The sequence below is a fragment of the Carassius carassius genome, chromosome 37 (assembly GCF_963082965.1).
Source record: "Carassius carassius chromosome 37, fCarCar2.1, whole genome shotgun sequence".
Taxonomy (NCBI): domain Eukaryota; kingdom Metazoa; phylum Chordata; class Actinopteri; order Cypriniformes; family Cyprinidae; genus Carassius; species Carassius carassius.
This window is the reverse complement of record NC_081791.1, coordinates 8710151-8734298: the sequence shown is the minus strand read 5'-3', so window position 1 is coordinate 8734298 and position 24148 is coordinate 8710151. Positions and strand designations below refer to the sequence as shown.

At 36.6% G+C, this 24148-nt stretch overlaps 2 protein-coding genes across 4 annotated transcripts; both read left to right on the top strand.

Annotated features, from left to right (window-relative positions):
• Positions 1 to 863: 863 nt before the first annotated feature.
• On the top strand, positions 864 to 4481 carry LOC132117680 (secreted frizzled-related protein 5). Its single transcript, XM_059526995.1, has 4 exons — positions 864 to 1443; positions 3088 to 3266; positions 3374 to 3463; positions 4061 to 4481. Exons 1-4 carry the CDS (start codon positions 1148 to 1150, stop codon positions 4378 to 4380), a joined length of 885 nt encoding a protein of 294 aa, XP_059382978.1. The 5' UTR covers positions 864 to 1147; the 3' UTR covers positions 4381 to 4481.
• A 5706-nt stretch (positions 4482 to 10187) lies between these two features.
• ptges3b (prostaglandin E synthase 3b (cytosolic)) lies at positions 10188 to 23832 on the top strand. 3 transcript variants are annotated; one of them, XM_059527323.1, is made up of 8 exons: positions 10188 to 10320; positions 12223 to 12336; positions 12462 to 12531; positions 12653 to 12751; positions 20987 to 21076; positions 21195 to 21251; positions 22033 to 22057; positions 22949 to 23832. In XM_059527323.1, coding segments are annotated over exons 1-8 (477 nt in total). In that variant the 5' UTR covers positions 10188 to 10318; the 3' UTR covers positions 22969 to 23832. The 3 variants fall into 3 exon arrangements, with proteins under 3 accessions (XP_059383306.1, XP_059383307.1, XP_059383305.1); XM_059527324.1 differs by lacking the exon at positions 22033 to 22057 and having other exon boundaries at positions 21195 to 21276; XM_059527322.1 differs by lacking the exon at positions 10188 to 10320 and having other exon boundaries at positions 12209 to 12336.
• Positions 23833 to 24148: the final 316 nt, after the last annotated feature.

Here is a 24148-nt window from a genome sequence, read left to right as displayed (position 1 = left end):
AACCATTTTCTCTCTCACAACCAATCTATCTTGCAATGTATCTATCCATTTATCATCTATATTGAAAAGTATCTATCAACTTACATATCAAACTATCTGTCAAACATCTATATTGAAATTGATACATTTTTATATATATCTTTCTATCAATCTATATCTATCTTGAAATGTATGTCTATCTGACCATCCATTTATCTAGAAATGGATCCATCTATTTATTTAACTAGCATCCATCTGTCATCCAGCCATCCATCTAATTATTTGACTAACATCCAGTGATCCAACCATCCATTTAACTAACATCCATCTATTTATTTAACTAACATCCATCCATTCATCCATCCATCTATCTTAACATCCATCCACCCATCCATCCACCTATCCATCCATCCATTTAACTAACATCCACCTATCCATCCATCCAACTAACATCCTTCAATCAATCAATCAATCAATCAATCAATCAATCAATCAATCAATCCATATATTTAACTAACATCCACCTATCCATCCATCCATCCATCCATTTAACTAACATCCATCCCTCCATATATCTATTTAACAAGATAAATCCATCCATCTATATATTTAACTAACATCCATCCATCCATCCATCCATCTATTTAACTAATATCCATCCATCCATAAATCTATTTAACTAGCATCCATCCATTCATAAATCTATTTAACTAACATCCATCTATCAGGGCTGCTCCAATTACGATCGGCCGATCTTTATGCGCATCTTATCAGTAAAGCCGGTTCTCTAATCATCCATCTATTTGACTAACATCCATCCATCCATCCATCCATCCCTAGTGTGTGTGTGTGTGTGTGTGTTCAACCTCTCTGACTCATGGGTAATCTGTTGTATTATATTATCACTCCTCAGGAAAGAATAGAGGAAAAGGAAGTGTGTGATAGAGTGGAGCTCAATGTTTCTCATCTCCAGCAGAGAAACGGAAGAATCAGCACCTCACACACAGTCTCACATACACACCCTCCCTAACCAATCCACTCTCACGTCCTGCAAAGTCCCGCCCTCTCCCAGATGGGCCTCAGGCAGTGGTGTATAAATACACCTATTACTGATTGACTCTGACACTACCTTACACTGAGTCTCCAGCTCTCTGACGCTCTCTGGACTATGATGCTGACAGCGTCTGCTCTACTGCTGCTCCTGCTTGTTCCTGGCATCAGTGCCGTGCCCACTGGACTCTGGGAACACCAGGGATCCTCTCGTTGTGTGCCCATCCCAAGCAACATGGCCCTGTGCCAGGGTCTGGGCTACAACAGCATGCGGATGCCCAACTTGCTGGGACATGAGTCTCCAGCTGAAGCGGTGCAACAGAGCAGCAGCTGGCTGCCGCTCCTCGCCCGAGAGTGCCACCCACACGCCCGAATCTTCCTGTGCTCGCTCTTCGCCCCTGTGTGCCTTGAGAGGTAAGACTCACCTATAACAGACCGTCTCTCAGTGATTGGCAGGAACCATGACGCTGAACACTAAATGATACAAACACATATATATATATATATATATATATATATATATATATATACACACACACACACACACTCACACAAACACACACACATTTAGAATATTGTTTCCATTGTGGCTTGTGTTTAGCATCACATAGCATTTAAATCAGTTAAATGATGCCATTATCATGTAAATGTACTAATGTGTATGTTAAGTGGAAGTGAAAATCGTCTGCAATGAAATGACAATATAAAGAAAGACAATACCCTTGCTTAAGCAAGGATGTGTTTTAAAATGATTAATCATCTTGTTGTGGTTATTGTGGCCCATGGATACATAAATTTTTTTAGTTGGTAGTTAATGTTATTGTATTGGACTAACTCTTACTGACTTGGTTCACACATGGTATAATAACTTCAAAAAAAGAAATGAAAATGAAAATAATTTCCAATGAAAATTATAATTTATAATTAAATATAATAAATATAGTTTTTTTTTTTTTTTGGGATTTTTACCTGTCTTATCACACTTGAGTTTCTGGTCAGAAATGACTGTCCTAAAAAAATTGCTTATAAATCTCTCGATTATGCTTTATCAACAAACCTTGAATATCTTTGTTTTGTATCTCTGTCAAATATTTTCAGATCCTTATAAACCATACATCAAAGGAAAGCTTATTTATTCAGCTTTCAGATTATGTATAAATCTCAATTTCCAAAAAATTGACACTTAAGACACTTAAGAGTTTTGTGGTCCAGGATCACATTTGGTTTGCAAACACCTTAAACAAATAAGGTGCTTTTTTATAGCAGTATTTCTTTTACATAGTAGCAGTTAAATATATTAATTGTAAATCTTAACTTATAACATTAATGTAATTAAATGAAATATAAAACAATTCATTTGTCACTGCCAGGACATTAATTATTTTATATTATAGAAAAACAAGTTATGCTCAGAGTCCAGAGCCTCGATCATAACATTATAACAGGCATCTTCCTAATAGAGACCTGCACGATCACGGGACCCATCGCAGCAGAGTGTGGCGTGGGACAACACTTGATGGGCGGGCAGAGACTTGTGTGTGCGGGATGCGTTAGAATAATTAGGATGTGCTCACACTAGGCAATCTTAAACCCCAAAGCGTGGTTCATTTGACTAGTGTGATCGTTCGCTTAGCAGTCCCTGGCTCGGCTGGAAGAGGTGGGCAAGAGCACGGTTCAGATATATATATAGATCATCTGATATGTGCTGCATGATTGCGTGAATATTTCTGAGCAACAAAAGCAATAGATGTGTTGCCTACAGCAATGTACTGTGAGAGGGCCGTGTGTTACCACATCCCATACGACTCAAAATAATAAACCTAATAATAAATAATAGAGTTAACAAAACAATGCACTCCACTGTGCTGAGCAAGCACTTCTCTGCTGTCTTCATGTGCTATAAAATAATTATCATCGTTAATTTGAAATTGGCCAGCAGTGAATATATTTGTCAGGCTGTGGGCTAAGCAACCTCTCATCTTTATGATACTTTTCTGCATCAAATCATAACAGAGCTATTGTAAAGTTTCTCTCGTTGCTTTGCCTCTGGTTTTTCAGGATCATTTCTCCATGCAGGAGTCTGTGTGTGTCGGTACGGGACAGCTGCGCCCCCATCATGAACTGCTACGGTTACCCCTGGCCTAGAATACTACAGTGTGACCAGTTTCCCAAAGATCACCTGATGTGCATTTCCTCAGTTGTGCATATGCAAAACGGCACCAGCAATGACGGCCGAGGTAAACGGAGATCTTTCTTTTTTTGCACATGCATATTTTTTCAAAGGAATGCAGACAGAAACAATAAGGGTTTTCTCCATCAAACTGATTTTTGTTGTTGGTTTCAGTGGTGCCGCGTGCAAGCTGCACAGACTGTGAGCTGGAGGAGGCCACGTCCTCCAAAGACCTGCTCGACCTCTTCTGCAAAAGTGACTTTGGTAAGAAACTCTACTTTTTGCTCATTCAGATCAACCATAAATTGTAATGTACCCCTATTATGAGTAATGAAAGGCTTGGGAGTCTCCAACAACAGGCTGACATGCATGCAAGGTCAAAAAACACTTTCTTTGTCTTATAATATGCATTTATTTTTACCTTACTTGCTCAATGACTCCCAAATGATTCACTCAATGATTCATTTTCCCAAACCCTTCCTTTGAGTGATGCTAATCTGTGGTTATTGGTCAATTATTCTCAGTTTAATGTCATCTTGCCTGTAATGCCTTATAAAGCAGTGTTTGTGAGCGAATACCAACAAGTGGGCGGGCTTTCATGTTTTCTTCATGGTTTCATGTTGATGTTAATACGAAACAGCTTGGGATTCGTTTTAAAAATGACTTGTTTCAGTGATTCAGAGTCAATTCTTTCTTTGAGAGACAATAACTTTATACAGGGTGCACTTTCAGATTTAAAACTTTACAGGATGTTTTCACTGTGTTACACACTGCATGAAAGGTCATTTACAGAAATACATAATAGGGGCACTTCACTGCTGAATCTCCCTGCCCCTTTTTTTTTCTCTCTCTCTCTGCTAGTGGTGAAAGTGCGTCTATCCAAGCTGAACTCCAGTAGCACTGTCCTGACGATGTTCTCCCTGGGCTCTCGGCTGGAGGTCCTAAAGCACGGCCCGCTGCTGGGAGGAGAAATGAGGAGCCGTCTGACGCTGTGGCTGGAGCGGGATGCCACCTGCGTGGGCAACCTTACCCGCAACCACCCCGACGGGGGGACCTTTCTGCTGACAGGCACCGTGACGGGCAAGAGACTGCTGGTCACGAAGGCGTTCAGCTGGGGGAAACGCCAGCGGCACCTCAACCAAGCAGCACGCAAGTGGAAAAGCCACCGGTGCAGAGGGTAGAGTTTCAGAAAACATACCTCAGAGTGTTCATAATGATGTAAATAATAGAAGAGCCTTGCACTATATTTTTTAATCTTAAGATATTAAAGCTTTTTCTGAAAGGAGAGTCTGTGTGTCCATTTTCTGTCATACATTTCATGGTCACTTTTACAGCCGTAATTGATGATTTGAACTCAAAACACAGAGTTATATAAAAATGAATCTCTACAGATGAAATTGGAATCTCACCAAACAGCAGTGGCTTCAAGCTGAGGGTGTGTGTGTTATGGGTCCGGTCAGGAACCAGGGAAACACGTCTTTGGACATGTCCAACCTGAGCAGAAAAGATGATATAACATCCCCTGGATTACTCCATGAAAAGAGTGCCTTAAGTGATGGAAAAATGACTTGGATAGCTAACATCATCTTTAATGACATTAAAGGCATTTTTTTTACTTATCAGAACATGTTTGAAACAATTTGTAAACGTGTGATTTTGTAAATTCTAGATAGTAATGCATTGCCTTTTTTTATTTAGACTTGTGTTGCAATCGTTAACTAAAATGCAGCTTTTACCATTAAAATTGTTTCATTCATTTAAATAAAGCTGAAATAATATAACATGTAAATATTTAAATCATAAATAACTCTCTCTCTCTCTCTCTCTCTCTCTCTCTATCTCTTTTAGATTGCTCCCTTTCTTGTCGGGGTTAAAAAAAAATTGTTGCCTTAGCTACTAAGTGAAATAAAATAAGCCTGTCTTGTAGTAATAAAATTAATCAAACACAATCTGAAATAAAGTCAAAGCTACACTTATATATATATATATATATATATATATATATATATACCATTAGAGTTTGGCAAAAATAGACTGTAAACCTGATATAGTTTTACCATAAAAGTTTCTCGCCTATTATATAGCCACAGAAGAAAACTAGAAAGCTAATTAAGAAGAAAACTGAAGATATAAAACATAAATTCTAATTGAAAAATCTTAATAAATACTAAAACAGTGGGATGCATATAATGAAAATGTGAACATTTTCTATGTCTGAAAAAAAAGGTTAAAATTGCAAAAATTTTGTATTAATGTTTTGAATAAAAACGTTTTTTCTACATTTCAAATTAAATGAGGGTGGAGGTGGTGATTATTAATAGATTATTAAGCAATTTAAACATGCACAAACTTTTAAATCTCCATGTTGTCTATTAGTATTACAATTGTTAGTGCAGTAGGTTGGAAAAGCACTCTTTGTTACTTGACATTAATTTACACAGACCAGGGCTAAACTGTATATAGCAGTATATAATACTTTAATTAGTAACAGACAAATATAGGAATGTTTTATAAAAAATTAAGACAGTGTAAAAAAAAAAAAAAAACACCCTGCTTTCTCAGACGTTTTAAAATAGAAAGGTGAATCAGAATCATCTATCAGACAGTGAATAAGAGTGCGTGTGTGTGATGTGTGTGTGATGTGCAGAGGTGGGTAGTAACGAGTTACATTTACTTCGTTACATTTACTTGAGTAATTTTTTTGGGTAACTAATACTTTTGGAGTATATTTAAAGATGGGTACTTTTTACTCTTACTTGAGTAAATTTTTGGGAAAAAATCTGTACTTTTACTTCGTTACTGTGGGCGACGCTCCTCTCGTTACTTTATCTTAATGCAATAAATGTTATAAATGCTTCAGTTTATTCCAAACGCGACGTCTACTTTTCTCTGGACAATGAGAAATGAGCGATGCTCATTCGCGAATGATTCATTCTTTTGAGTCAATTTTGTTCAAAGGCTTGATCAAACCAGTTGGCAAACGAGTGAATTGGTTCATGAATCAGTTTGAATGATTCGTTTAGTTCCCTGACGCACCAGGCGGGAAGTCGACCGGAAGTTGAAGTCGGCCGCGTGCCGCCATCTTGTAGCAGAAATTCACTTGCGTTAGCATCCCATTGACTCCCATTCATTTTGGCGTCACTTTGACAGTGAGTAACTTTACATCTGAGGCGTTTAAAGACACCATTTGTCCATTATTTATTTCTAAAGATACACGACAATGTATAAAGGGCTCCATTACCTTCTATGTTACATTATGGCCCGTAGAAACAGTTTTTGTAAAAATAGGCTAACGATTGCGTCATAACCACTCGACTCTCTGTCGCATTACCGTACAGACAGGAGGAGAAGCTCCCAGGCAAACTTAATATGGCGTACTGGCGTTACATTTTAAAATACTTTACAAAATAATTAATCAGAATACTTACTCCTGCTCACTCACGCCAAAGAACTCACCGCTCAAGCTCGCCGTCTCTGCAAAATTAACGATGGCAGTTTTCATGCACAGCTACTAGAAGAGTTACATCTGTCAGACAGGTTGCTGACGTCATCAAGCTTAGTTTGAGTCTGCGCGTCAGAAACGGAAGTGCTAAAAATCGCTCAAAATGGGCTTCACTTGTCTCAATTGAGTTCCAATGGGGTCGCTGTGTCCATTTCTTTTACTGTCTATGTGCCGCACGCGCTGAGTGTCTGAAGCGGTTCACTCAGAGTTGTAATGTTTAACATCAGCAGCGTTGAAAACGTGGCTATGGAACTGCACTGAATTGAAAGCAAATCTGCAAAGGCTATTATTTGCTAGCGATGAAGATCTTTATTAGATGAACACCGTGTGTGCTGTACAATGTTCAACAGGTAATGACTTTACCTACATTCGATTACAGTACACGATACCACTGTGACATTAGTTTGTTGTACGTGTGACTTATAAGGGAACCAAGCTGAATGCAGCTTTCAAAAGACAAAAAATAGCCGATTAATATTTTATTAATTTTAATACAATCACACCGGCGTGAGAACGTTCAGCAAGTCATATCATCAGCTGCTAAATTCAGATCTGTGATCGCTGGCTGACGGTGAGCCAGAGACAGACGCGTTTTTACAGCGCTGCACATTATAACCAATCACACACGATTCTGTTGAGCTCTTGAATGCAATGGCCAATCAGAGGCGTTCAGATGAGTCATCGCTAAAATGCCGGTGCTTCCTTCACTCGCTCACTGATTGGAGACCTCTTTCTGGCGAATTCTCTCGTCAGAAACAACAAAGTGCAGATGTGTGTGTACGAATCTGTAAATAAGATATTGATCTCACAGTGTTAACAGTTTCAGTGATTTTAATGGGAGTTTCTGAGAGTGATTGAAATCTAGACTGTCAGTGAAAATTATCTTTGATAATGTAAATGTTATTTGCTCTCTTTCTGAACAATGAAAGATTAGTAGCAGTTTTTATATCACATTAACTTTCAACATCAATGTTAAATTCAGCCGTATTAAAAATATGTTATGGCATGACACCTATATCTGTTACTTAAGTAAACAGACAGGGTTTTATAATAAATTACATAATTAGGCTATTTTGGCCATCGCATATTATCATTAATAACAATCTATGAAATGTGAGAATCGAGATATTTAATTATATAGTTCATGCATCTGGGAATGTTTCTAATAAAAATATTTAAAAAAATAATGCTTAATAATAATTTGCCAATATGCTGTTGTGGCTGCTGTGTGTCACATGATGACCCCCATATGCCTAGACACAATTAATTATGATATTTCCACAATATTTACGCTTGCAGAAATATACTTCTGCAATCAGACAGAAGAAGATTTGTCATGTGCATTTGGTTTATTATGTTCAGTAACTAAGCGGTCATGTGAGGAGTTTTCTCTCTTCTCTGTGTCAGAGGTTATTTATACATATATAATACATACTTTAAAATATAATTTACTTTGTGATGCAAATCAGAATTTTCATCAACTGTTACTCCAGTTTTCAGAGTTATGATCCTTCAAAATATAAATCCAATATATTGATTTATTACCAGTGCTGGAAACAGTTTTGCTGCTTAATATTTTTTTGGAACCTGTGACATTTTGTTTAGGATTATTTGATGTATAGAAAGATAAAAAGAAGATCATTGATAGTAAATCAACATATTGGAATGAAATCTGAAGGATTATGTGCCACTGAAGACTGGAGTAAAGTCTGATTAAATATATATATTTATACACACACACACATACATACATTACATACATTTTATCTATATATCTAAATAAAAATAGGCTCAGTATATATGACCCAAAGTAACTAGTGACTAACTACTTGAGTAGATTTTTTATCTGATACTTTTTTATTCTTACTCAAGTAACTATTCAGACTAGTACTTTTACTTTTACTTGAGTAAATATTTCTAGAAGTACTTTTACTTTTACTTGAGTACAGTTTTTGGGTACTCTACCCACCTCTGGTGATGTGCAGGAATGACTTCAGATTTAGGATGTTAGCTCATTCACTGCGCTCGTATAAAGCGGTGGGCGATCAAATATGACCTGTCATACACATGACAGATTAATTATATCAATAAAAGCGGGGAAAACTCACGATTCGTTTATAAACGAAGAAAGAAAATTAGAACAGAGTTTATATTATTCTGTTATTTGCTCTACTCTACCAGCAACACGAAGCAACAGAACAGACGCTGAGCTAGAAATACCGGGTCATTTCAAAATAAAAGCTGTGCGGGTTGTGTTAGGTTTTTTTGTTGTTGTTGTTGTTGTTGAAATAACCTTAAATAACCTTAAATCGCTACAATTTGCGACATTTTTATTATATATAAATACTTATAATTACTTACTTTAACTATTTATTAAAATGCTGATGAGAGTATAGTATAGCCTATGTAATAAATACAGTAAGTATATACACACACACACACACACACACACACACACACACACACACACACATACTAGTGTTGTCAAATGATTAATCGTAATTAATCCCATCCAAAATTATTTTTTTTTAAATGATATATGTGTGTTTACTGTGTATATCTATTATGTATATATAAAGACACACATACAGCATATACTTTGAAAATATTTGCTTTAATATATATATATTCACATAAATTATATCATATATAAATACATTACATATATAAACAACATATTTTTCTTAAATGTATACATCATAAATATACACAGTACGCACACATGTATTTTGCAAACAAAAACCTTTATTTCGGATGAACTCAATCCCGCACTAAATATACATATATTTATTTTTTTCTTAATTGTTGGAGCACGTTTTACATGAAAATACCATTTTAAACCATACTTCCCATTTCTTTGTAAATATTTGTGAAATTATTTAGGGTTTTCTGAGTGAAAGTTATTTTAAAGTAAATCGAACACCATTTTTTTTTTCAGTTTATGATACAAGTTCATACATACATAATGCATGTTTGTATGGTGCATACAAGTGCAAGAACATAAACAAGCAAAAAGCTAAACATTAGAAAAATAAACAAACGAATTAATAAGCTAATTTAAATTAAATAAATTAAATCAAAAATGTGATTTTTTTGTGAATGTGAAAGATAATGAAAAACAATACATTTATAAATACACAAATCACTGATAAGTAGAAGATAGCGAGCTAAACCCAAAGACTGTATAAAAACAGGCTAAACCTCATCAATAGAATCACCAACGTCATCATAAATAAATACATACATCTAATATTTTTATGTTTTAAGAATTCTTCACATTTCTTATGACAAGTTAAACCAAAACTTTTGTTTGTGATAAAAATGTATCAAACAAAACATACAAAATGTAAAAAAAAAATGTAGGTAAAGTGAAGTCGTCCCATTGAGAATTTTGGATTATTTTGCATCAAGGGTTCATGGAAGCTCTAGAAATGTCCAGCGGTGGGAGGGGCGTGGTTTGAGGCTCCGCCCATCCCGCTCCAGCAGTCCATCTACGGGAGGGGCGTGGTTTGAGGCTCCGCCCATCGCGCTCCAGTCAGAGACCAGCACACAGTCAAACCCCGGGAGAACATACCAGAACCCCCGATCACACTCACACACACACAGCCGCCAGAGCCATGTAAGTCTGCGCAACATATCTCTTCTGATGTTTGTGAAATGCAGCTCGCCACTGAAACCAGTATTTAATAACTGTGTAGACTGTGAAGCTTGTTATCGCTAGCCAGTATTAGCTAAGTTACTTCTACACGACTCATGCACTCCAATCCTAACGTTAGTCGTTAAACTATTCGATTTATTAAACACTATATCTAAGAGCATTACGTTCAGAAATCCGTGCTAACTTTATTTGTTGAAATGTGTGTAATGTAAAAGTAAGCTAGCTCGTTACAGTTAGCCTGTCTTAGCTCACCGGTGTTAGCATGTTAGCTTACCTTCTTTACCACCCAGATCGGTTCATAAACGCGCAAATCTTTAAAAAAAAAAAAAAAAAAAAATTAAATATCGACAAACTCGCTCAAAGCGTTGTTAATGTGACGGAGTTTATTGGTTTGTTTTATGGTTGAATGAATCGCGAGAATGAGCGCGCCTCTTGCACGTGCTTCAGGGCCAGAATGAATGAATCCGTCAATAACTTACAACTATAACACACACATCCCTTTAAGAAGAAAAATAAGGGATTTCAAACAAAGGTGCTATTTTTGTTTAATGGCAGAGATAACTAGGATTTAGATCATATCAAGAAGTCATGTGATCATATTATCTTGATAAAAAAGGGTTGTGCCTTGAAGGTATTTCACATCAGTTAATTAATTTGGTCCTATGGTCAGTATGAGGATTTAATTTATTATGAGGATGGAATTTAATCAATGTATTCATTATAACTCCACTGTTGAGTGTTTACTGGGTTCAGCATGGACTGGATCCTCATCTCTCAGTGAAGGAGGGTGAAGTGGAGGCACACAGATGCTCTCCACACACTTTATTATTTGTGTGTTTGACACCCAATATTCAGATTAGTGGCTGACTTCATTTTATCGGACCGTGCTGATACTAGAGGGCTAGGTGGACAGTGCAGTTTTTAATGATTAATATTTTTGTATTTGATTTGAATAATAATGGTAACCACATGGAACATATTAATGGAAAGATTAGGCCCATTAATAAAATATTTGTAATCCGTAATGGTTTTTAAAGGAGTTTGTTATGCTCACAAAAAAGCCATTTCTAAGACATTTATTAGATCAAAAATACAATTAAAAACAATATTTTGCACAACAGATGTCTACCCAGTTATTTTCGGCTATCTTTATAGAACACACTTAAAAAAAAAAAAAAATATATATATATATATATATATATATATATATATATATTTAATCTATGACAGTGCCAATCAAATGTTGCAAGTCAGTAAGTCTTTCACCAAGGATGTATTTTTTTTTAATTATATATACATATGTGTGTGTGTGTGTGTGTGTGTATGTATATATGTATATGTGTGTGTGTATATATATATATATATATATATATATATATATATATATATATATATATATATATATATATATACTTTTTTTTGGAAAGTGGAAACCATATTTTTTTTTTCTTCAGGATTCAAATAGAAAGTTCAAAAGCAAGCACAGCATTAGTTTGAGAAATAAATCCTTCTTTTTAACATTATAAATCTCTTTGCTGTCACTTTTGATCAATTTATTGTGTTATTGCTGAATAAAATTATGAATTTCTGTAATAATAATACTAAAAAATCTTACGCCAAATGTTAGAATATATTATACAGTGTAGTGACGGCAAATAAGAGATGCACAAATGGCAACTTAAATTAGCACAATATTGTATATATGGGAAAAACAGTAAATGTGGAAAGAGCATGATATAACCTTAAACGAACAAACATCAGCTGATTGGTCAACATAGATTGATCATCATATTCTCACCAGTGTTTAAGTGATCCTATCATCCACATTATAGCTTTAATTCAAATACAAATGTCCTTGATCAGGCATCCAGCAACTGCGAAGTGGTACGACAGACGGGACTGTGTCTTCATTGAGTTCTTGGTGGAGGACAGCAAGGATGTGAATGTCAATTTTGAAAAGTCCAAATTTGGTTTCAGGTATGTTTCTGTAACTTTAATCATCATGTAAAACACGAAAGGCTTTTTTATAGTCGTTGTCTTTGATTCTGTGCTGTTCTGAGTGTTTTGTGGCTCACCTAATGCTGTCCTCTGCTCTCCTTCAGCTGTCTCAGCGGGACAGATAACATGAAGTACTCAAATGAAATTGACCTCTTTGAATCCATTGATCAAGATGTGAGTCCAGCACACAGTTGAGAGATCCCGTTACAGATGACCCCCCCCCCCCCACCCCTTGAGTGGGATGCACACCTCAGGATTAGCACATTTTGTGTAATGTTTTACTTTCTATTCTCAGGGGTCCAAACACAGGCGTACAGACCGGTCGATCTTGTGCTGTTTACAGAAAGCGGAGTCTGGGAAATCCTGGCCCAGGTTAACAAAGGACAAAGCAAAGGCAGGTTTGGTTCCTTATTTATTGTCACTGCAGTAATTATAATTAACACTGTCATTATTTGATTAAGGAATATGTCCGATATCTTGACAGGTTGAGCTCAAACTGTATTAAGTGTTGGTTTTAACAATTATCTTCTACTTTGTATTTTCTTTATCACCAAAAATATGCCTCTAGATAAGTATATTAATCCAAATGCTTCTAACTATGCAAATGCAATGAATGTTATGCCTTGTTGCTAAATATGTATGTGTGTGTGTGTGTGTGTGTGTATATATATATATATATATATATATATATATATATATATATTAGGGGTGTAACAGTACGCAAAAATCACGGTTCGGTAAGTTCCTCGGTTTTAAAGTCACGGTCTGGTTCATTTTCGGTACAGTAAGGGAAAGAAATGCAAACATTAAACTGCAGGTTGTTTATTACTATAAACTTTTTTTTAAACAATTTGTTTACACTTTTTAAAAAAATACTTTTTAATAAAATATATATAAAATAAAAAAAGAATAGGAAATAAAATATTGCTGCAAAGTTCTCCACTAAATAAAATACTTTCAGTCTCAAACCAATATCATATAATAAAATCATAATGAATAACTATGATTACAGTGCAGCATTACCAATCCCAGCTTGTAGGCCTGCTCATATTTTAAAAATATATATAACTTTTCCAAAGTGACCTGCTCAGATTTCGTTATAACGTTGCCCCAATCGGAATTATGAACAAAGGTCTGTTTAAATGCCGACGGGAGCTGCGTTTGAATTACGGTCGTTTTTTTCCTAGTTGTAGTGATGTTCACACTCGCGTGATGCCTTTTGAAAACCCTTAGGCCGGTGACACTCTGGCATATTGCACCTTTCAAACATAGTCTATTTTGCCGTCAATACTGTTGACGGTGTCCTTTATCAGTAGGCTTTATATTTATGCTCGACATGAAGTATAGATATTGTTGTAGTGAAGACAAGATCCTGGTCTGTCGGCGGCCTCCCTCTATGTCACCTACAGCAGCAGCAGCGCGCCAGCGCCGCATCACGCACGATTCTGGTGTGTAAAGACACAGAAAACGCGAAGCAGCCGTCACGCAGCAGAAACGCCATGCTCGCGCCACGCAGCCAGTGTGTCACCGGCCTTAGAATCAGCTGCAGGGCAGGATTTGCGCTAAACGCGGAGACTTCCGCCACTTAATATGTTCGCTTGGAAACACGAAAAAGTATATGTTCTGCACACAAAATATTGCATTCGGTCATTCGGTGTACCGTACCGAAAGTCCTGTACCGAAACGGTCCGGTACGAATACACGTACCGTTACACCCCTAATATATATATATATATATATGTATGTATGTATGTATATGTGTATATATATACATATATATATATATATATATATATATATATATATAATATTAGGGGTGTAACGATACGCGTATTTCTTATTGAACCGTTCGGTACGAGGCTTTCGGTTCGGTACGCGGTACGCATTATGGACCGAACGGTTCGTTGGACTAATTAATTATATTTGGAAAATAAAAAAAAAATTTGAAATATAATGATGTGCGTTCAACAAGGTAGCCCAATAGCCCAAACGACGTAACAGGCAACGCCCCTGACACCCCCGAAGAAGAAAAAAACACCAACTAATATGTTTGTGTTAGGCTACTCAGTCAGGCGCTCGCTCACTCAGTAATACACGCTGAAGGCTCGTTGCAAAATGGCCAATGTGTTTAACAGACCAGAAATAGAAGATCCTCCAATAACCAACAGGTCTGGTGTTTGGGTGCACTTTGGATTCCCTGTAAGCTATAATGGTGATGGCAAGAGAGTGGTGGATAAAAAAACAACGATATGTCGCATCTAGGGTACACCAGCGGGAATACAAAAAAAAACAAACACCAGCGGGAATACTTGAAACATGTCAACTCATTTACGCCGACATCACCTTAGTTTGTCAGTATCTGGGAAAAGACGAAAAAAAGGAGAAACATACACGCAACAAACTATCCCCGCAGCATTTAGACAGACATTTCCAACGGATTCAAACAGAGCAAAAGACATCACCACGGCGATTGGTAGGCTACATTTACATTATAGCCGCGGATATGAGACCTTACTATTTACCATTGATTCTATCATCACCATTATAGCTTACAGGGAATCCAAAGTGCACCCAAACACCAGTTGGTTATTGGAAGATCTTCTATTTTTGGTCTGTTAAACGCATTAGCCATTTTGCAACGAGCCTTCAGCGCGTACTGAGAAGCGAGCGCCTTACTCTGTAGTGGAAAACGTAGGTTTTAAGAACATGCTTAATGTAATTGAGCCCCGTTACAATATTCCTTCACGAGCCCATTTCAGACAGACCGTAATTCCTGCTTTGTTCCAAAAAACATAAGACCTATAGAGAACCAATTGAGTAAAAACACACTCAATACAAAGAGTTATAGAGTTCCATATAAAAAGTTACATCTTTGTATTTGTTCATAACTAATATAACATTTTCATTTTTTTTTTATAAGGAGCTGTTTTTGTTTTATACAGTATGCTGCTAAGAAAACACCATAGAAGATGGGTAAAGAATAGCTCCATCATTGTTCAATGTAAAAAAAAAAAAAAACATACTTTGTTAGTTTTAATAAATAAAACATTTTTTAAAAATCAAGGAAATTTATCTGCCAATTTTTTCTTTTTGCTGTATCTAAAACGAACCGAACCGTGACACCAGTGTATTGTATCGAACCGAACGGTGAATTTTGTGAACCGTTACACCCCTAATATATATATATATATGTATATGTGTATATATATATATATATATATATATATATATATATATATATATATATATATATATATATATATATATATATATATATACACATACATATACATATGTATATACAGGTGCTCGTCATAATTAGAATATCATCAAAAAGTTGATTTATTTCACTAATTCTATTCAAAAAGAGAAACTTATATATTAGAGCTGCAACAAACGATTATTTTTTCTGTCGACTACTCTAACGATTATTTTTATTCCAATAAATAATTAATCTAATGTTCTTTTTTTGATTAGCTAATGAATCCTTTGGATAACTTTACAAAACAATATAAGTACAACTTCTAATATAATATTTCAACCTTTATTCATTTTCAACCAATGTGGTTGAAGTTTTTACAGTATACAAAAATAGAGGCAAAGAAAATTATTTTACTATGGTAAATATGAGTTTACGATAGCATTTATAATTAAACCACAGTAGCCACAAATTTACAGTTGTCTGAGACGTCATGAAATGTTCTTTAGCATCACAACCCATAAAATGTAGTCGGGGTTCTGCTATGGTTTAGCATGGTTTCCAGAGATCTGGAGCTGATTCGGGGTAACTCGGTGGTTTGTGACTGTTGTCTCGCGGCGCGCTGTCTTTTAAGGGGCCGTTCACATATCGCGACTTTTGCACGCTCAAGTTCATTATTTCCAATGTAGGCACGCGGTGCAAATCCATTTATCCTTTGCTGAAATTTCTGCGTCTTCATGGAGAGAGCACGTCATGGTTGCTTAGCAACGGCAGACGCCCCAGGGGCGCAACTGCCCGCGCGCTTTGGAAAGGAGAAAGCGGCGCGACTAGCGTTTTCCACGCGTTTTTAGGCGCGGTATGTGAACAGCCCCTAACGCGTGTTCGAAACTCGCGCCAACACAGACTTTTTTTATTTTATCCTTACTTCAGACACTACGGGTGATCATACTAATAACTTGTAATCTTAACAAGAATATCAGAATCATGCAATGAGCAAGTCTGCGTTTATTAGACACTTAATAATATCACATCAGTTTGTTCCATCACATCTGCAGCAGAGACCTGAACCAGGAAGTTGGTCGCCAGATCACACAGTAACCAGTTAAACCGTAACACCGGAGAGCGCCAGGATGTTTTCCTCTGAGGTGCTCGTGCATCGCAGTTGTGCTGCCGTGGTACACCATATCGGTTTTACAAAGGGAACAAAGGGCCATTTTATTTGGCCTATGTTTAAAGTATTCCCATACTTTTGATAACAGTGGTCTCTGTTTTTGTGATAGAATGCAACTTTCTCCATTCCCAGTATGCCATTAAGCGAGATATAAACAGTGTGATGCGTCGACGAATTTCACACGTCGACGTATTTTTGTAGTCGACGTAATCGATGACGTCGACACATCGCTGCAGCACTATTATATATTATATTCGTTCATTACACACAGACTGATATATTTCAAATGTTTAATTCTTTTAATTTTAATGTTTATAACTGACAACTAAGGAAAATCCCAAATTCAGTATCTCAGAAAATTTGAATATAACTGAAGACCAATGCAAAGAAAGGATTTTTAGAAATCTTGGCCAACTAAAAAGTATAAAAATTAAAAGTGTGGACATGTACATCACTCAATTCTGAGTTGGGGCTCCTTTTGCCAGAATTACTGCAGCAGTGCGGCGTGGCATGGAGTCGATCAGTCTGTGGCACCCCAGGTTGCTCTGATAGTGGCCTTCAGCTCTTCTGCATTGTTGGGTCTGGCATATCGCATCTTCCTCTTCACAATACCCCATAGATTTTCTATGGGATTAAGGTCAGGCGAGTTTGCTGGCCAACTAAGAACGGGGATACCATGGTCCTTAAACCAGGTACTGGAAGCTTTGGTACTGTGTGCAGGTGCAAAGTCCTGTTAGAAAATGAAATTTGTATCTCCATAAAGTTGGTCAGCAGCAGGAAGCATTAAGTGCTCTAAAACTTCCTGGTATTCGGTTGTGTTGACCTTAGACCTCAGAAAACACAGTGGACCAACTCCAGCAAATGACATGGCACCCCAAACCATCACTGACTGTGGAAACTTTACACTGGACCTCAAGCAACGTGGATTGTGTGCCTCTCCTCTCTTCCTCCAGACTCTGGGACCCTGATTTCCAAAGGAAATGCAAAATTGACTTTCATCAAAGAACATAACTTTGGACCACACAGCAGCAGTCCAGTCCTTTTTGAAGCGAGACGCTTCTGACGCTGTCTGTTATATACGTCTTTGTGTAGTGGTTCTTGAAGCACTGACTCCAGCTGCAGTCCACTCTTTGTGAATCTCCCCCACATTTTTGAATGGGTTTTGTTTCACAATCCTCTCCAGGGTGCGGTTATACCTATTGCTTGTACACTTTTTTTTCTACCACATCTTTTCCTTCCCTTCACCTCTCTATTAATGTGCTTGGACACAGAGCTCTCTGAACAGCCAGCCTCTTTTGTGTCTTGCCCTCCTTGTGCAAGGTGTCAGTGGTCGTTTTTGGACAACTGTCAAGTCAGCAGTCTTCCCCATGATTGTGTAGCCTACAGAACTAGACTGAGAGACCATTTAAAGGCCTTTGCAGTTGTTTTTAGCGGATTAGAGTCTGGCACCAGGTGTCTTCAATATTGAACCTTTTCACAATATTCAAATTTTCTGAGATACTGAATTTGGGATTTTCCTTAGTTGTCTGTTATAAACATCAAAATTAAAAGAAATAAACATTTGAAATATATTAATCCGTTTGTAACAGAGATGGGACCAAGTCACACATGTGCAAGTCTCAAGTAAGTCTCAAGTCTTAACCTTCAAGTCTCAAGTAAGTCCCAAGTACTTTTTTTTTGGGCAAGTCAAGTCACAAGTTATGTCAAGTCAAGTCCTGTAGTAAGTCAAGTCCAAGTCAAGTCGCCTTATTATTGTAATTTTACCTGCAGAATCTGATCTTAATAAAGTTAAAAGACAAGATATAAGTAACAGTAAATTAAAATAATTTGGATTTGCATTGTAAATACTCATGTTCAGTAAAAAACATCATGGAATCAAACAAAATTGTAACTTCATAAAATTATTTATTTTTCACTTCTGCCAACAGAAATGTTTTACATTTTCAACATTGAGTCCATAAAACAAATAACAGCTAAACATCCAACAGACTCCTCTCTGAACACCCCCCTCTCTCTCTCTCTCTCTCAAACGACGTGACGTGACATGACATTCGTCCAAGTATGGTGACCCATACTCAGAATTCGTGCTCTGCATTTAACCCATCCGAAGTGCACACACACAGAGCAGTGAACACACACACACACACACTATATACACACACCCAGAGCAGTGGGCAACCATTTATGCTGCGGTGCCCGGGGAGCAGTTGGGGGTTCGATGCCTTGCTCAAGGGCACCTAAGTCATGGTATTGAAGGTGGAGAGAGAACTTTACATGCACGAACCCACAATTCCTGCCGGCCCGAGACTCGAACTCACAACCCTTCGATTGCAAGTCCGACTCTCTAACCATTAGGCCACGACTTCCCCTCAAACACAGTTTACATACAACATTAAACTTTCTTACATTTCTCCTCTCTCTCTCTCTCTCTCTCTCTCTCTCTCTCTCTCTCTCAAGTTCAAGTTGCTTTATTGGCATGACATTTGAGTTACAGTATTGCCAAATTTAGCATTTAGATACAGAATACAATATGATTACAATAAAATACAATACAATAAAAATAGCAGCAGCAGATAATATTTCTAATATTAATAATAGTAATTATATGCAATTAAGAATATCAAATAAAACAGTTGAATATAATAAATTATCCCTTTCGTATGGTGTATAAATATTTAGCAGCTATTGTGACTGCCGTCTCATTCTCTCCAAGTATATAAGGTAGTTTCTCCGAGTCATTTAGAGACAAGAATGAACGATTCAAAGCTTCAAACTGTGGGAAGAATGTTTTCTCTTGTAGTGCTGTATTTGGGACAGACAAGAAGGAAGTGTTTCTCATCCTCTGTTTGATTCAGCTCACAGTGTTTGCACAGTCTCTCTTCTCTCGGTAGCCAGGATCTTTTATGTCTACCAATCTCTATTTCCAAATCATGATCACGGAGTCGATATTTTGAAAGGATTTGTCTTTCTTTTAATTGCTTGAGTGATAAGTAATTTGCCAGTTTTGTGGTTCTGTTTAGGGCCGAATAACACTGGAGTTTGGTTTGGAGCTCAAATTCATTTTTTCATTTTTCATCATAATTATACTTCAGATTTTTGTCAATTAGTTTCTGAATGTTGGGGTTGTGATTGGAGTCAGACTCAGTTTGGGTTTCCTTCATCAGGTGAAGCACGAGTGTGTTTCTCTCTCTCTCTCTCTCTCTCTCTCTCTCTCTCTCTCACACACACACACACACACACACACACACACACACACACACACACACACTCTCTCTCTCTCTCTCTGAGTATATCCGTAAGTCATTACCTCTATTACAAGGTATTGCACTTGCAAAATATAAGATTCGAGAGTCTTGTCTGCAAGCCAAGCACGATGTGGCCTATCCCACCATGTATGCGCCACCGGTATGCGCGCTCATAATGGAAGCAACGCGGTCGCGACGCGCACGCGGTGAGACACGCTCGACGCCTCAGGGGCGCAACTGTCCGAGCGCTTTGCAAACAAGGAGAAAACGGCGCAACTAGCGATTTCCACGCGTTTTTAGGCGCGAATTATTGACGACAAAAGCGATGACCCTCGGTACCCCTCAAGCTGAGATGTTGATGTGATGTGATATCTGATCTAAGTGGGCGTGGTCTGCGTAAGGTAGAGAGGGCATGACTGATGATAGTGTCCTGGTCCAGTCATGACAACGCGATTCTCAGCCTGCGCTCCAGCTGAGTAATCAATTGTATTTAAAAAAATAATAATTTATATATTTTATATTCAAACTGAAAACATAATGTGATTAACACTCAAGTCATTCAAGTCATCGTGTCTCAAGTCAAGTCCCGAGTCTTTAACTTCCAAGTCCGAGTCAAGTCTCAAGTATTTTATTTTTTGTCAAGTCAAGTCACAAGTCATAAAAATAGCGACTCGAGTTGACTCGAGTCCAAGTCACCAAGTCACAAGTCCCCATGTCTGGTTTGTAATGAATGAATCTAATATACAAGTTTCACTTTTTGAATGGAATTAGTCAAATAAAACAACTTTTTGATGATATTTTAATTATATGACCAGCACCTGTGTATAAATATATATATTTTTCTGGGTTTTAAAATTAAATGGTAAAGCTATTTGTAGTTTGTGGAATTGTTAGTTGTTTGGCAGTGTGTCTATCAGCTCATATCAGTCAGTGAGTGCATCTGTACTTTCATTGTTGACTGATCAAACTTGATATACGTGTATTTGGTTTGTCTCACTTAAATGTTGTCTACAGCTCAACTGGCTTAGTGTTGACTTCAACAACTGGAAAGACTGGGAGGATGATTCAGATGAAGATTTGTCCAACTATGATCGCTTTTCAGAGGTTAGTACTTTTTAGTTGAAAAAAATGACTATAATTCACCCTCCCAGTTATTATGGGAGTTTTGTGAAGAATATGTCTGTAGTTAATGTGATGTACTTACTTGATTTGTTGGTTTTAGATGATGGGCAACATGGGAGGAGAAGATGATTTACCTGACCTCGATGGAGCAGATGATGTAAGATTTTCATGTGTATTATAAAGTTAATAGGATAGTTCATCCAAATCTTGTCATTCCAACCCAACATGTTTTTTTTTTTTTTTTTGGTGTTTTTTTTTTCATACAATAAAAGTTAAGGTGGTCCAATGTTTTTCTTTTGACTTTCATATGTATTTTTTTTTTTTAATAAATTTGTCCATACTATCCAAAACAACATTGTATGGACAAAAACATTCTTTAGAATATCTTTTCTGAAAAAATAAATAAATCAATAAATAAATAATACAGGTTTAAAATGACAAAAGTTTCAGCTGAAACTAGTGATGTGTAAAACCACTTATTTTTAGTTAACTAGTTGTTTTACTAGTTGGGTTGTCTGAATGATTAGTCATCACTTTGAGGGATCCCAGTATAATTAGGTTAATTTAGGGTGGGTCACGTCCAATCAGATGCATTTCTTATAAGAGACAGAGCGTAACAGACTGGAACAGATCACAGAGGTCTCAGCACGCTTTTGACAGGAGATTGTTTTAACTGGAAAGTGCCTTAAAGGAGATGAATTTAAAAAACAAATTTACTGCGCTAACAGCCTAAAATGCTGACATCAGGCTAAAACACTTGCATCTCTAAAACGATCCTCTTCAAAGTGCAGTAAATATTAAAACTAAAACAAAAAGTATCTCGATAATCAAAACTGATCACTAATTGACTATAGTGGCCTGTTCCTGCCTTAATACATGTGCCGTCATTTTCCTGCTATTTAATGACTCGGTTGATTTTTTTTATTTTTTTTTTTCAGGAATCAGCTGATAGTGATGATGAAAGTAAGTTTCCCTCTTTTTTTTCTAGCTTGTACACTTAAAACCATTACTGTTTTAAAGGGATGGTTCCACCCAAAAAATTCTTTAAATTCTTTACTTTTAATATTCTCATATTTTTTGGCCATCCTTTGAAATCATTTAATCAGTTGTCAATGAAATCAACATTTTCAAGCCAAAAAGTACTTGCAGACAAAAAACAATCCATATGAATCGGAGGGTTTGAAGTCTTTTAAAGAAACCAGTTTATATGAATATATCCATTCACTTCTAAACACTGATCAACACGTATGCAAAGAGCACTTTAAATATGGTAAAACTGAAATTTATTTGTGCTTGATGCTTGAGAACAGACCTCACTTGTTCATGCATGTCAAATAAGCATGTTTGAGCTGTAGATTAATTTTACGATGTCATTATGTATTTTTTTTTGAAGTGTAAATATTGTTTACCTAGACATCCAACGGATGGACACACAAATGTATGTATTTGTTCTTTCTTGTGTTCTGAAAGCCTCATGGTTTTGAAAGGCTGTGAGGTTGAATAAATTGAGAGAATTTCCATTTTTGAGTGCACTGTCCCTTTAAGTGTTTTTGTAATATCTCTAAAAAAATTTTTTTGAAAATGATTTACTGTCCTTCTTGATTTTCCGAAGTTGTATGACTGTTTCCATTTGAATACAGAGGTGAATTTATTAATTATTTATAATGTCCTAAACTCCAAAAAGAAACAAAAGCCCTATTGAAAGCTTAACCTCTAGTCCTCATTCATTGGAACTGCAAGAAAAGCAACCAGTGCATAATAGATTTTCACCATTTGTGTTTTACTGAAGAAACTTTTATATAAGCTGGAACAACAGAAGTTTTTATAGATTAACATGTCTGTGTTTTTCTCCAGAAATGCCAGATCTTGAATAAGCGACTGGCACGCTGTGGACAGACAGAGGAGGAGAGGAGAGGGGGATGACATAATAAAATGAGGAACGCCGTCACCTAAATAATACATGATCTGAACGAGAGCAAAGCTGAATTCAATGATTGAGTTCATGAGCATCACCTCTGTCTCAGTGGCTGCACTCCAGAAGTTCGTCATAAACCTCTGTTGGGAGATAATATGCATATTGTTGTACAGAGCTTCGTTGTCCCTCTCCTTATGACCAGTCCTGGCTTTTTTTGTTTTGTTTTTTAAATCAGTACTAAAAACATGTATACTTAAACTGTTTGGAAAAACTGCACTGTATTCGTATTTTTTTCAACCAAAAAGCAATAGATGTGATGGAAAGTAACTTTTTTTCATTGTAAGGCATTGAAATTAAAGTGAAACTTTGCAGAGGTGGAGAGAGTTTGTGTCTCGCAAATCTTGTGGTTAAAGCATAAAAATGATTATGGATTTTGGAAATTGTAAGTTCACACTGCCCTAATATACAGTATTTCTTTTCATATGTCTCTTGAGGTGGTACCAGATTTGTTGGATGTTGATGTTTTCTGACTCTACAAGTCTATATTAGCTCTGTATTTGGTATTGGACCATTAATGTCTTGCATATTGTGACTGCAGTATGATATTTGATGTCTTCAAATGTAAAAGATGGGGAAACCGAAAGGTATTGTATGTTTCCAATCAAATCTAAAACAAAAAGACCAAATAAGTTTGCACTATCAAAATTAGGTGCTGGACAGGGCTGTTTGTGCATATTGCTAGGCTCCTATCAATGCTTTCAAAAGAAAGAAAAAAATGCTTTTGGTTTTGTCTACATATTTCTAATAAACTACTCAAGGCTTACCTTTTCATTTTCTCTCCTGAACAGTTAAATTGACTGTTCACCCAATAATGAAAATGGCCAGCATTTAGTATAGTTTCAATCTAAACGGGTAAAATATATATATTATACTGAAATATATATATATTGCGTTTCATAGAAAAAAAGCAAACAGGTCTGAATTATTTTGAGGGTAATAGATGATGACACAAGATACATTTTAGGTGACCTTTCCGAGATGTAGATGAGTTTGTTTCTACATCAGAACAGATTTGGACAAATGTAGCATTACATCCCTTGCTCACCAATGGATGCTCTACAGTGAATGGGTGCCGTCAT